Source organism: Cottoperca gobio, chromosome 20, assembly GCF_900634415.1.
Source record: "Cottoperca gobio chromosome 20, fCotGob3.1, whole genome shotgun sequence".
In the NCBI taxonomy this organism is placed as follows: Eukaryota; Metazoa; Chordata; class Actinopteri; order Perciformes; family Bovichtidae; genus Cottoperca; species Cottoperca gobio.
The window spans coordinates 6,867,340-6,878,985 of record NC_041374.1 but is presented as its reverse complement, the minus strand read 5'-3'; the positions used below and the strand labels follow the sequence as shown (position 1 = coordinate 6,878,985).

At 40.4% G+C, this 11,646-nt stretch overlaps 1 protein-coding gene across 1 annotated transcript; it reads left to right on the top strand.

Annotated features, from left to right (window-relative positions):
* The first annotated feature begins 769 nt into the window (after positions 1 to 769).
* tfr1b (transferrin receptor 1b) lies at positions 770 to 11,202 on the top strand. The gene is given in 20 exon segments (XM_029458080.1): positions 770 to 855; positions 2,160 to 2,203; positions 2,399 to 2,600; positions 3,031 to 3,134; positions 3,136 to 3,212; positions 4,196 to 4,333; positions 4,446 to 4,530; positions 4,692 to 4,814; positions 4,910 to 5,005; positions 5,128 to 5,267; positions 5,521 to 5,690; positions 5,806 to 5,925; positions 6,433 to 6,518; positions 6,623 to 6,686; positions 6,770 to 6,837; positions 6,930 to 6,997; positions 7,319 to 7,409; positions 7,941 to 8,168; positions 8,319 to 8,465; positions 8,914 to 11,202. Coding segments are annotated over 19 exon segments (2,253 nt in total). The 5' UTR covers positions 770 to 855; positions 2,160 to 2,170; the 3' UTR covers positions 9,127 to 11,202.
* The last annotated feature ends 444 nt before the right edge of the window (positions 11,203 to 11,646 follow it).

Sequence of the window (11,646 nt, the reverse complement as noted above, 5' to 3'; positions counted from 1 at the left end):
AAAAAGCTATATTTGATGGTGTTTTTAATTGATATTTTATTCAAAGATTCAAAGGCTTAATTGTAATATGCACAAAAGCTACAGCGTAGTTGTTGGCAATGAAAATCTTAAGTCCCAGGCTCCTCCAACAATGCAACATACAGTATACTTCAAACATAAACAAAAAATAAAGAAATAAACTAGTGCAAGTAAAATGCGGGAATAAGTCAAATACATACAAATAGAATAAGATAAAACAGAATGTAAAATTGTAAATACTGTACAGCGGAATTAAATACTGTGTACTATAATAATATATACATATGTGGATATGTGGTAGCAGACAATGATGCTGCGGTGATGGGGGTCTTTAATGATCATGTGCACTCACTTCTACCTACCCCTATCCATGGGCGGCAGCTTCGTCCTGGTGATGTGCTGGGCAGGAAGTGTGTTGCAGTAGAATGATGAAAAAAATGTTTTTGGAAAATGACAATTCAAGGACTAGCAGATAAGCAGGTTTGTGCACTGAACAACACATTATATTGTATGAACTGATGTTTTGAATGTAAAATGTTATTCTGCTAAATAACTTCAGGTGTTAAATGACTGTAGCGAAGTAAAATGTACAATAGTTCTCTGAATCTTGTAAATTAGAAGTATAAAGTATCATAAAATGGAAGTAAAGTACAAGTACTTCAATATTAAGTACAGTGTTTTAGTAAATGTACTTTTCTACATCCGGTGGGCGTGACCTTTAGGAATGTGTGCGTGACTGACTGCGAGATGACGTAAGGCGGAAGTGCTACGACCCTATAAGGACCATAAGGACACAAGAAGCTCAATAAGGACGCGGGTTTTCTTAGCGGCAATAAGGTGAGATTACATTCACTGACATTGTATTATTTGATGTATTATAAAGTCAGCTAGTAGTTGAGTTTATTACCTTTTACGGGAGTCTTCCCCTCAACCGAAAATATATGGAGGACACTAAACGTCCAGCTAACTAGCTTACTCACAAATGATGCTATAAATGTCACCTGTCCTCTGTTCGGTTTGCAAGTGTGGTATGGAGGAGTATTCTTGCACCCCCCAATAATCACTTAATTATCTCCTCCAAAAATAAGAAATACGAGCTGGTCAGACATGCAAAGCAAGCCAAATGTGTATGGAGATAACCCTTTCAGGAAGAGTTTTAACATTTCCTGAGGAGTCCAGACATGACCAAGCTTATGTGACTACAGTACTCTCCAACGGTTTCTATCCAGTCTATAATTAAATAAAAAAAACTATTAGATGATTAATGATTCACAATTGCACAAGCACCTTTTGCCATTTTTATTTTGTTTTCATCAGTAAACGATTGCACAAAATCGAGGTACTCTGAATATGTATGATCTCTTAATAATGAATAAATAGCTATGTCCTGTGCTATGTCATAATGAGGAAGTGGTTTGAGAAACCGGTAAATTGGGTTGCATCAATCCCTTTCTATAAGGAAGACTTAACAAGTTGAGTCAGGGATTGTCAGTTGGAACAGTTTGCGTCAGACATGTTTACAAATGAAACAAAGATTGCTTCTGTGATGTGAAAACAATACCTGAAAGTCATGTTTTCCAGGTGTGTGTGTGCGTGCGCGTGCGCGTGCCTGCGTGTGTGTGTGTGTGTGTATAAAGTGAACATCAAACCAGTTCTTGAAAGTCATTTGAGATATTTGAAACTTAGCATTGAGACAGGAACCACAATGAATATAGCATTTTTTAATTTATTTTTATTCAACTATTGATTTAGTCAAAGAATGTCCAGAACATTTAACCAGAGCCTAAAGTGATGTCGATCTGCAGCAAAGTAAACTCAAAACACACATTTTATATGGTTACATTGCTATAGAAAGCAAGCAAGAAACATACTTAATACTGAATATAAAAATATTGTTTTTAATGCTGTAGGTTTTTATGAATAACAGTCGGTCTGTTTCCAGAGAAAGCACTCTTCACCCTGCAGAACTAGAACAACCCTTAATGGTCATCTCAATAGCAACCCGACCCGCCACACATCCTCTCCCCCTCATCCCCTCCCTCCCTCTCTCTTTCTGTTTCCTCTTGTCTTTGCAATTGTGTTACCAATTTGCCACTCACAATCTCATCTTCTCTGTCTCCCTCTCTGTCTCTTTGGAACAGCAGCAGCAGCAATGGATCGGGTGAGGTCTGCGTTTAACAGCGTGGTGAGTTTGCTACTTATATTTAGAGTTTTACCCTTTTCATTTTTAATTTTGAACACATGTTTTTATTAGTTTTTTTTATCTAGAATAAAAAGGATAAATAGACCATGTGTTGTGCCACTTGGCCACTCCTCCTTGCATGCAGTTGTGGGATCAGGAACACATTGCTCTCATAGTTTTCACTCTTATCTTCTCTAGATTAAAAGTGAGCGGTACAGCAGGTTCACTCTGCAGCCGGCCGAGGACGGAGAAAGACACGTTGAGGTCAAATTGTCAGATGACGCCACGGAGGCCGAGGATCAGGCAGGTGGATCTCCAAGCTTCAGGCCAGCACCTCCGAGTCAAGGCCGGACTACTCTCTGCTACCTGGCCCTGGCGACACTGCTCATATTTGTCACCGGTAGGCCACACTCATCATTATCATCTTATGTTAACACGCCCCTCTTTCTATATCTATTATCTAAATGATACAATATATAAAATGATATATTAGGATTGAAAGTAATGAATAATTATATATATATATTTTATTTGTTACATTTGTAGTACCAGTGAGTTATTGTCATTTATTGCCTTAAAATAATCACGTGAACAATATCAACAAAATTATCAAATAAATGCAGAAAATTGGAATTTCTGCAAACAAATGACATCATTCAAAACCAATCTAGACAAATGGACTCACTTTAATACCAATAATACTCATAACATGTTATGATGTGGTCCACTATGTCAGTCTTAATGTCTTTACCAGCAGAGTTAGAATCCTGCTTTTGTTTAACTTTTCTTTTTTTAAATCCACTTATGGTTGCGCACTGTATGTCCTCCAGGCTACGTGCTTGGTTACCTGAGCCACCGTGAAACTCAGCTGGAGCAGGTGAGCTGTGGCCCAGAGCTGGAAGAAACGCCAGCTGCTGTTGCACCAGCTCCTGGACGCTCTGATGGACTGGAAGGACGTCACCCAACTCCTCACGCAGAAACTCACCAGCCAGGACTTTGACAAATCTCTGAGGTACATTGCTCATGTGCAAAACTTTAATAAAAATACAATTGAATGTTGTCATACTGACGGTGAAGCCACATGAGAACACACCCAACAATCAAACAAACCTACTGATTCATTAATAAGTCAATAAAATGAAGAATAATCAAAGTCAATCTTTTGTTAGGCAGGTATAGTTGTGCTCCCAATAGCCTTCAGTTTCCTGTGAGAGTGAAAGGAATAATAAATATGAATGAACTGAATGAACATTTTATTTATTAAAGTATTACACTGCAGTCTAAACACAAACGAGACAGGAGAAGGTTATAATGTGTGATAATGTAAAGGTTAATACCCAACAAGAGTCCATGAATAATGGAGGACGCTGACTCAAAGAACCAAAAGGAGGTCTCTACCTTTTCCTACCATTCATGCAACCATATTCACCTAAACCTCAGACCTACACAAATAACTCCAGCTCAAAGCGACGGCTGATATGGTCAAAAAATAAAGATATTTCTCTCAAACTTAGAGACTATTCATGATTTGAATCATCCTACAAAGTGCAGCAAGGCTAATGCACTATTTAGACATCATAAATAAGGTCACCACGTATGAAAGTTGAGCAAGAATCTTTACACTCATTAAAAAGTAAATGTAATCTCATGCAACTATTAACTATCACGACAAGATGCTTAGAGCACTGACGTCTACTTTAACATCAGTTTCAGCACAGAGAGCAGAAAGGCCCGCACTGATCTCTTGGTGTTTTGTGTTTCTATGGAAAGTAACACATTGATAGAGTGTTTTTTATAAAAAGTATATTTCTCTTTCACTTGTAATGCACATGTAAAACGAGGGTTGACATTTAAAATGGAGCACAGTTTGTTACGAGTCATCTGTGGGTGTTTTTCTCTCAGAAGTGTTTGAACTATGCATGACAGGGTCATTTCAGAAGGCTGAGCTGAGCTGAGACAAAGTTGGAAGGAAATTTAGATTTTGCTTCTCTGCAGGGACTTTGATCTGCCCAGTCGTTCAGCAGGAAGTGACGGAGACAAGAGTCTGGCAAACCGCATCTTTGACGAATTCAAGCAGCAGGAGATGGATCCCTGGACTGACATCCACTATGTTCAGCTGCAGAAGCCAGACAGGTTGATGAAACACATTCTTTACTGTGCTTAATTCATTAACTGACTGGACTGTGGTTACCAACCAAATAAAGACAAACCATAATGTAACAAGCTTTTGTCCTCTTATCTGCAGCAAGCGTCCAAACCGTGTCCTTTTTGGTTCAGAGGACTTCAAGCCTACTGGGTATCTGGCCTACAGTGCTCCTGGAAAAGCTGAGGCGAGTGAATGCTTTTATAGTCCAAACTTGAAAATGTTTGTTTATTGTTTACATGCTTACATTAGTCGTGTTTTAAGGCCCAACAATCTGGGATTTATTCCTTGTTTAGCTTTCAGCTTTAGAACGTAGCGGCCATATCTGACTCGTGCTTGTGTTCGCAGGGCAAGCTGGTGTATGGCAACTACGGTCGTCAGGAGGATCTGGAAGTTCTGCAGAAGAAGAACATTGAACTGAAAGACTGTGTGTTGCTGCTCCGAGCTGGAAAGATCAGTTTTGCAGAGCAGGTGACGGCTGATTTCTACGCCATTCATATGCCTCGTATCATTCTCATTTTAGTCTTCAGGAACTTTACTTAACTCTTGTTTCCATGTTTCTTCAGGTGGATAATGCTGCCAGGAAGGAGGCGTCTGCCGTTCTAATTTATCCTGATGCTCAAGATTACAAATATGTATCGAACACAGAACTTTACGGACATGTACGTTTGCACATGCTAGTTTTGTAGCACACTGTTAAAGTCCACTTGACCAAGAAGCAGTAAAGTCTCGATTTTAAAACCACTTGGCATCACATATTGATTTGGTGTGTGTCCCCATTCAGGTCCATCTTGGTTCAGGCGACCCCTACACCCCTGGATTCCCTTCCTTCAACCATACTCAGTTCCCTCCAACGCAGTCGTCCGGCCTCCCCAAAATCCCAGCCCAGACTATCACCGGCAACATGGCTTTAGCTCTTCTACAGTAAGGGCACACACACACACACACACACACACACACACACACACACACACACACACACACACACACACACACACACACACACACACACACACACACACACACACACACACACACACTCAGATGCCTCTACTGTAATAACAGCAGTGTTTTTTCAGAAAGTGGATTCATGCTGTAAATAAATGAAACGTTAAACTCTGGCACAGTTCAGTGTCGTTCGCCAGTTGCTTCACTCGCCTCTCAATATCCTCTGTAGGAAAATCCAAGGTCCTGAATCAGATGAAAGCAGCGGCTTCAAAGGCGGCTTCACGTCAGTGGTTTATAATCTGGGAGGCAGCCACAACATTACTGTTGAGGTGAACAACGTGCTGGTCAGCAGTGAGATCCACAACGTGTTTGGAGTCATCAAAGGATTCATTGAACCTGGTACCTTTTTTTTTTTTTTTTTTGTATCTCCCCTCTAATCATCTACAGTTTGATTCTTTCTTTTCTTCACCGTACATCTAAGATAATGTTTTGCTGTCTGTATGTGAATCTGCAGATCACTACGTTGTACTGGGAGCTCAGAGAGACTCCTGGGGTAAAGGTTATGCCAAAGCCACCGTTGGCACCTCCATCCTGATCGAGCTGGCCAAGGCTGTTCGGGAGATGGTGGAGAACGGTAACTAATATGTCCCAAAAATCTCTGTATCCCTGATGTGTAGTCAAAAAGAAATGAGGTGGCACACATCGGTTATGGCGTTACATCAGAGCTACGGCGCAACCCCTTAATGCCGAAATATAAATGAAGCTTTAAATCACAGTGTTCTCATTTATCCAATGTTGTAGACTCAGTTACAGTTACAGGATGTGTTTGTTGCAATTTCTCATTCTGCTTCAAGGTGCAGTGTGTAGTTCCGAGCCACCTGCTCCAAATACATAGCGGGGCAGTGTTCACCACATATTACAAGACACGACGGGCCGGCGCTAGACAGTTAGCATGCTGATCTCAGTACATATATCTACAACACAATACATAGACGTCTTTGACATAACGTCAACACTCCAACCTCTTTTACATTCGGTCGATCAGTTTTAGTTAATTGTTTTAATGTTTAATGTTTTAAGTTAAAATGACACATTGTACCTTTTCATGGAAATGCTTCCTGTGTGTTGTTTTTCTTCCCAGATGGGTTCAGACCCAGGAGAAGTTTGGTGTTTGCAAGCTGGAGCGGTGGAGAGTACGGAAGTGTTGGCGCCACTGAGTGGTTGGAGGTAACAAAGACAACTATATCGCTTTGATCTGGACATACAATAGAAGAAAAAAAAGAATCTCTCCTGCACTGCTAATGTTTTTGAATGTGTCCGTTTGCTTTCAGGGGTACATGTCCTCTATTGACAGACGTGTTTTCACCTACATAAACCTGGATGGAGTGGTCATGGGTAAGTACAGGACACACCCGCAGTGCATCTCTGTACTCAAACGTTTTCCAGCGACTGTCAGTTGACTGAGTGTGTCTCCTCAGGTCGTGGGAGCTTTATGGCCTCAGCAAGTCCGCTGCTCTACAGCCTCCTCGAGAGCACGATGAAAGAGGTGACGGCACAACAACACCTCACTTGAGGCTCATCCAATTCCGTACAAACCAGTACTGTTTGTATTAACTTCAATTTGCCTCGTCAATGCAGGTGAAGAGTCCTCTTGGCTCTGGCACTGTGTACGATATGGTTGGAACAAGTGACCTGAAGGCCAAAATGTAAGTAGATGACCCGTATGTAAAGCCAAAAGCAAACTATTTCAAAGAAGTGTAAGGAAAGATACTAGTGCCATCTTTTCTTTGGGTTTATCAAAAGAAGCCAACATCCTCAAATGTTCATTTTGTCTAAACCCAAGCAGCCAGACGACAGCTTTGCTTGAATACAATGCAGTCTTAAATTGACACGTGATTTAATTACCAATAGCAATAATAAAATATTGAGGTTTGATCCTGTTTGTCGCTGTAGAAAGAAGTTGTTGGACTTTTTGTTTAGCTAATAGCTGTGTACAGGACAATGACTTTACATTACGATGTGTGCAGAGAGAGGCCAATGTCGATGGACGACCCCGCCTATCCCTTTCTGGCTATGTCTGGAATTCCCTCCATCTCTTTCCACTTCATCTCTCCCAACGTGAGTCTCGATGCAAAAGAATCAATGGAAATGTACATTTTATATTCTGTATGTTTTACATTTACCCACAACAAGTGATGATTAGAATGTTTAGATGTACACAGCCCTCCTATTAGAGGAAGCCAGATTAAGAGTAGTTGAGCTACGAGGGCCCAGCTGTGTCTTATCTTATCCACGTGTTAATATGACGATGATGGGGAAATATATTATGGTATAACTAAGTTAATGACATCGCATTTAAACCAAAGATCAGATCAGATACATTGTAAATCTGTAAAAAGGAAAAAAGAAAATGCGTTCTTGACGTATATAAAGGTTGCACGAGAGAACAATCTCCTATCCTGTTCTCCTTTTTTAAAGAAGACCTCAGGTTTCCCTACATTCTTTGGTACAAACTGATCACGGAACAGCTGCTTAATGAACATACATGTGGAGCTTTGTACAGTTGGCTGACATCTATTTGATTCTGGTTGTTACATCTTGGTTACTTTATTTTTTAATATGTACATTGTATTGACATTGGGTCTAAAGAAGGAGACCTACAGTTACTATGGCACCAACCTGGACAACAAGGATGATCTCGATTTCCAAACCGGCCATCACACCAGTGAAATGGTGGCAGTGGCGGCACAGTTTGCCGGCCAAATGGCTCTGCGACTGGTCCACGACCACCTGGTCCGCCTGGATGTGAACCGTTACAGCAACATCCTCAACGGGGCTGTTGTCCGGGTCATCAAGCGCATCAACCAGCTCTCACAGGTCGGTCTCTCGGTCTGCCTCGCGTCTTTTATTTTTGTTTGGATCCCCTCTTTAAGGAGGGTAGGAATTGTGTCTTTCCGAGCTAAAGCGAGGATGTGTGTTCTTAGTAATGTCTTTATGTTTATGTTTATTCGACTCTCTGTTCTGTAGGCTGGTCATCTGAAGGTGAATGCCAACTGGCTGATCCGTGCACGCGGCTCCTTCCAGCGAGCTGCCAGAAGCATCAACACTGATATCCTCAACACTGACTTAAATGACAAAGAGGCTTGTCGGATCCTCAACGCCAGGCTCATGAGTGTGAGACGCATACTGAGACACATACATATTTATGATGTTGTTAATTAAATTAAGCATTAAAAGCAAGCTTGATGGCAGTACTTCCACCAAGGAGTTATTACTAGGTAACACAATTGGCAACATTTAAGTCTTGTCAAAGAATAAGTATAAAGTGCAAATCTGGGCAAGCATTCAATACCAACTTTCAATACGTATCAGTTTGTTCTTCTCTGTGTGACGGACACATCGTGGACGGTGCCAATAAAGTATTGATGTTTGAATACCCAGAGCTAAAGGACACTGGTTTTGGATTCTGATTGGTTATTGCCTAATGTATGATCTGAGCTCAGACAGACTTCAGCAACACTGTAGCGTTGTTGCTACTACAATGAGACTTGATGTCATTCTTTAATTTATGCTATATCTAAACATCTCACAGATGTCTTACGGCCTTTGTTTATCCTTCCAGGTTGAGCACAACCTCCTCTCTGCCTATGTGTCCCCCATTGAGACTCCCTTCCGTCATCTCCTGCTGGGCCGGGGCTCCCACACTTTGGCCTCCATCGGCGAGACCACCGGCGTGGATCAGCTGCACATGCAGCTGGCCCTGGCCACCTGGAACCTGCAGGGATGTGCCAACGGCATGGTGGGAAACATCTGGGACATCGATGAAGAAATCTAAAGGAGAAAGACAGGGAGGTGTGAGCGTAGGCGGCGTCGTCGTGCGTGTGGGTGTTCTCGAAATGCAGGTTTGAGGTAGAGCAGAGGGAGAAGCTCCAACATCGGCACTTTAGCACAAGCTGTCAATCAGAGGTCTAAGACCCACCCTTTAAGAACAAGCAGTGGGGTAAGAGTTGTAATCTCACAAAAATTCAGGAGATACAAGAAGTATAAAACACATTCTTAACTGTGACCCAACATCAAATGCTTGAAGAAACATTAGTGCTACCGACAAATCTGCCTCCTCCAGTCAAACCCTTCGCTGCGACCTCTCGCCATCAAAACACTGAGAAACCTTATTTGTACTTAAGTTTTTTATCAGTGGCAGTGCCCACTATAAAGTAATTATTTCGTCTTTTTTTATACGACGTTATCGGAAGCAGTGCCTTCCATAATTATGACGGTTATACTGTCTACTCCTCCGGCAGTATCTGCTGCAGAAATGACTCCTCAACTGTTGCCGACAAAATGGAACCCCTGATAAAAAATAATATTTGTATTGTTTATGGCCTTCATTTCTTCCTTTTTTTGAGTGTGGATATTTTTTCTAAAATGACATCATGACAAAGTGGTGTACTCAGTGGTGCGTCGCTGTCGTTAATTGCTTATTTAAAAGGGAGAAATGAAGGGTAGAAAAGAGTTGTTTTCCTGATATGTCAGTTAGGAATTAAATGCGTCTGTCAAAAACTAGACTAGGAGCAGACACTCTGGATATTGGGAAATTCTTATTTATATACCAACAAAGCCAGAAATGAGTAAAGACTTTATTTATTCTGTGCTTGGTGACAATATGAATGCTAAAAAACAAACAAAACAAGGCTGTACTAAAAGCCAAAACATTATCAAAACCCCGTTTTTAGCGAAACAACTGAGCTGATTGGTTTCATAATTTGCAAGAAAGCCATTTACGTTGCACGGTCTACTTTGGAGCAGTTTATAACATGGTAAAGTTATCGGGAGCAGTGTCTTCCATGATTAAAACCCATTATCGGGAGCAGTGTCTTCCATAATGACAAGCAGTGATGGTAGTTTTTGCCTACCAGTGTGTGTGTGGTTGTGTGTGTGTGTGTTTTACATGTGTATTTATCGGGAGCAGTGTCTCTCATATTTCACTTTAAGGGTGGAATGACTTATCGGGGACAGTGTTTCCCAGAGTTTTATACTTATTTATTTGTTCTGCCTTTATTTTTGGACTGTATGTGTGTGTTTCTGTTTTTTTCTCATTTTTGCTTCTATTTCTGTATCATGCTACGACTTTCCCGCCGCACAATTACTTAGATTATAGTTTAGTTTTGCATCCAATCAAGCAACTCAAAACACAAAGAACAATATTGAAATCCCCTATATTCATTATAGTTGGAAACAAACCTGGTCTGTTGGGTTTGTTACCTCCAAATCCCTCTTGTGTTTCTTTGTGTTAGTGACTTTAAAAATACAACAGTTGCTGCACCTACATATGAATACACTCCGTAAACCACAAGTCTCTCTGCATGCGTTTCAATGACATATTTCCTCTTCACTGCATGTTACTGTATTGCTTTATTGAAGTGTAGCTCAACAGACTTGGACCATATTTCAAACTTTTCATATAAATGAGGGTTCATCTCCAAGAAAATTGTTAGGCCAATAAGAGGAATATGAGACAAATTAAAAAAATACAATTAACTGTAATTGCCCCTGTAATGTATTGAACCTGAATACAATTGTTAGTAAGTCAGTCAATCAGTCAGTCGACCTCATTTAATTAAATTAATATCCACTTTATTTTAACATACACTCCAGAGCAAACAAAACGTCAGTGTTTCATAATTCAGATTAGTACATGTTTGAATATGTTTCGTTTGTTTCCTGGTGCCACTTCTGTTGAGCTCGATATTGGTATAGCCCTGGTTTCTATTTCCTGCTAGAAGTTACAAAAATTAGGTTAGGAAATTGATTTTCCATTCATTGTGTAACTCGCACTGTTTTGAACCCTGTTTCTGTGATCTCCATGTTCGGCAGAAAAGTGTAATAAACCCTTTTGGCTTAGCAACTAGTACATCTATGACTCATATGATTCATTACAGGGGATATTTAGTCCCAATGTTTTTATTTTGTCTTAGAATATCAAAAACCCTGCTGTGTGCCCCCTCTGAAGTCCATCTGTTATTGCCATTTCACAAATACCAGACATGTACTTCCTGGGCAGCAGCATTAAAAGGCTGATGTTGTTTTAAAAATATCTGTGTTGGCAATTATGTCTGATTTTAGGCCAGGAGGAGGACGGAATAATGCACAAAGTGCAAACTGAAGACACTATTATGTCACATTCAGTGGAGACTTGTTTTACAGATATAATAATAATAATAATAATAATAATAATAATAATAATAGTAAATTGTATTTATAAAGCGCCTTTCAAAGCTAAAAGCAATCTCAAGGCAATATCTTTTAAAACATCTGTTATAAGCTACAACTGAGTGTTGATTTTGTTTCTTTTACT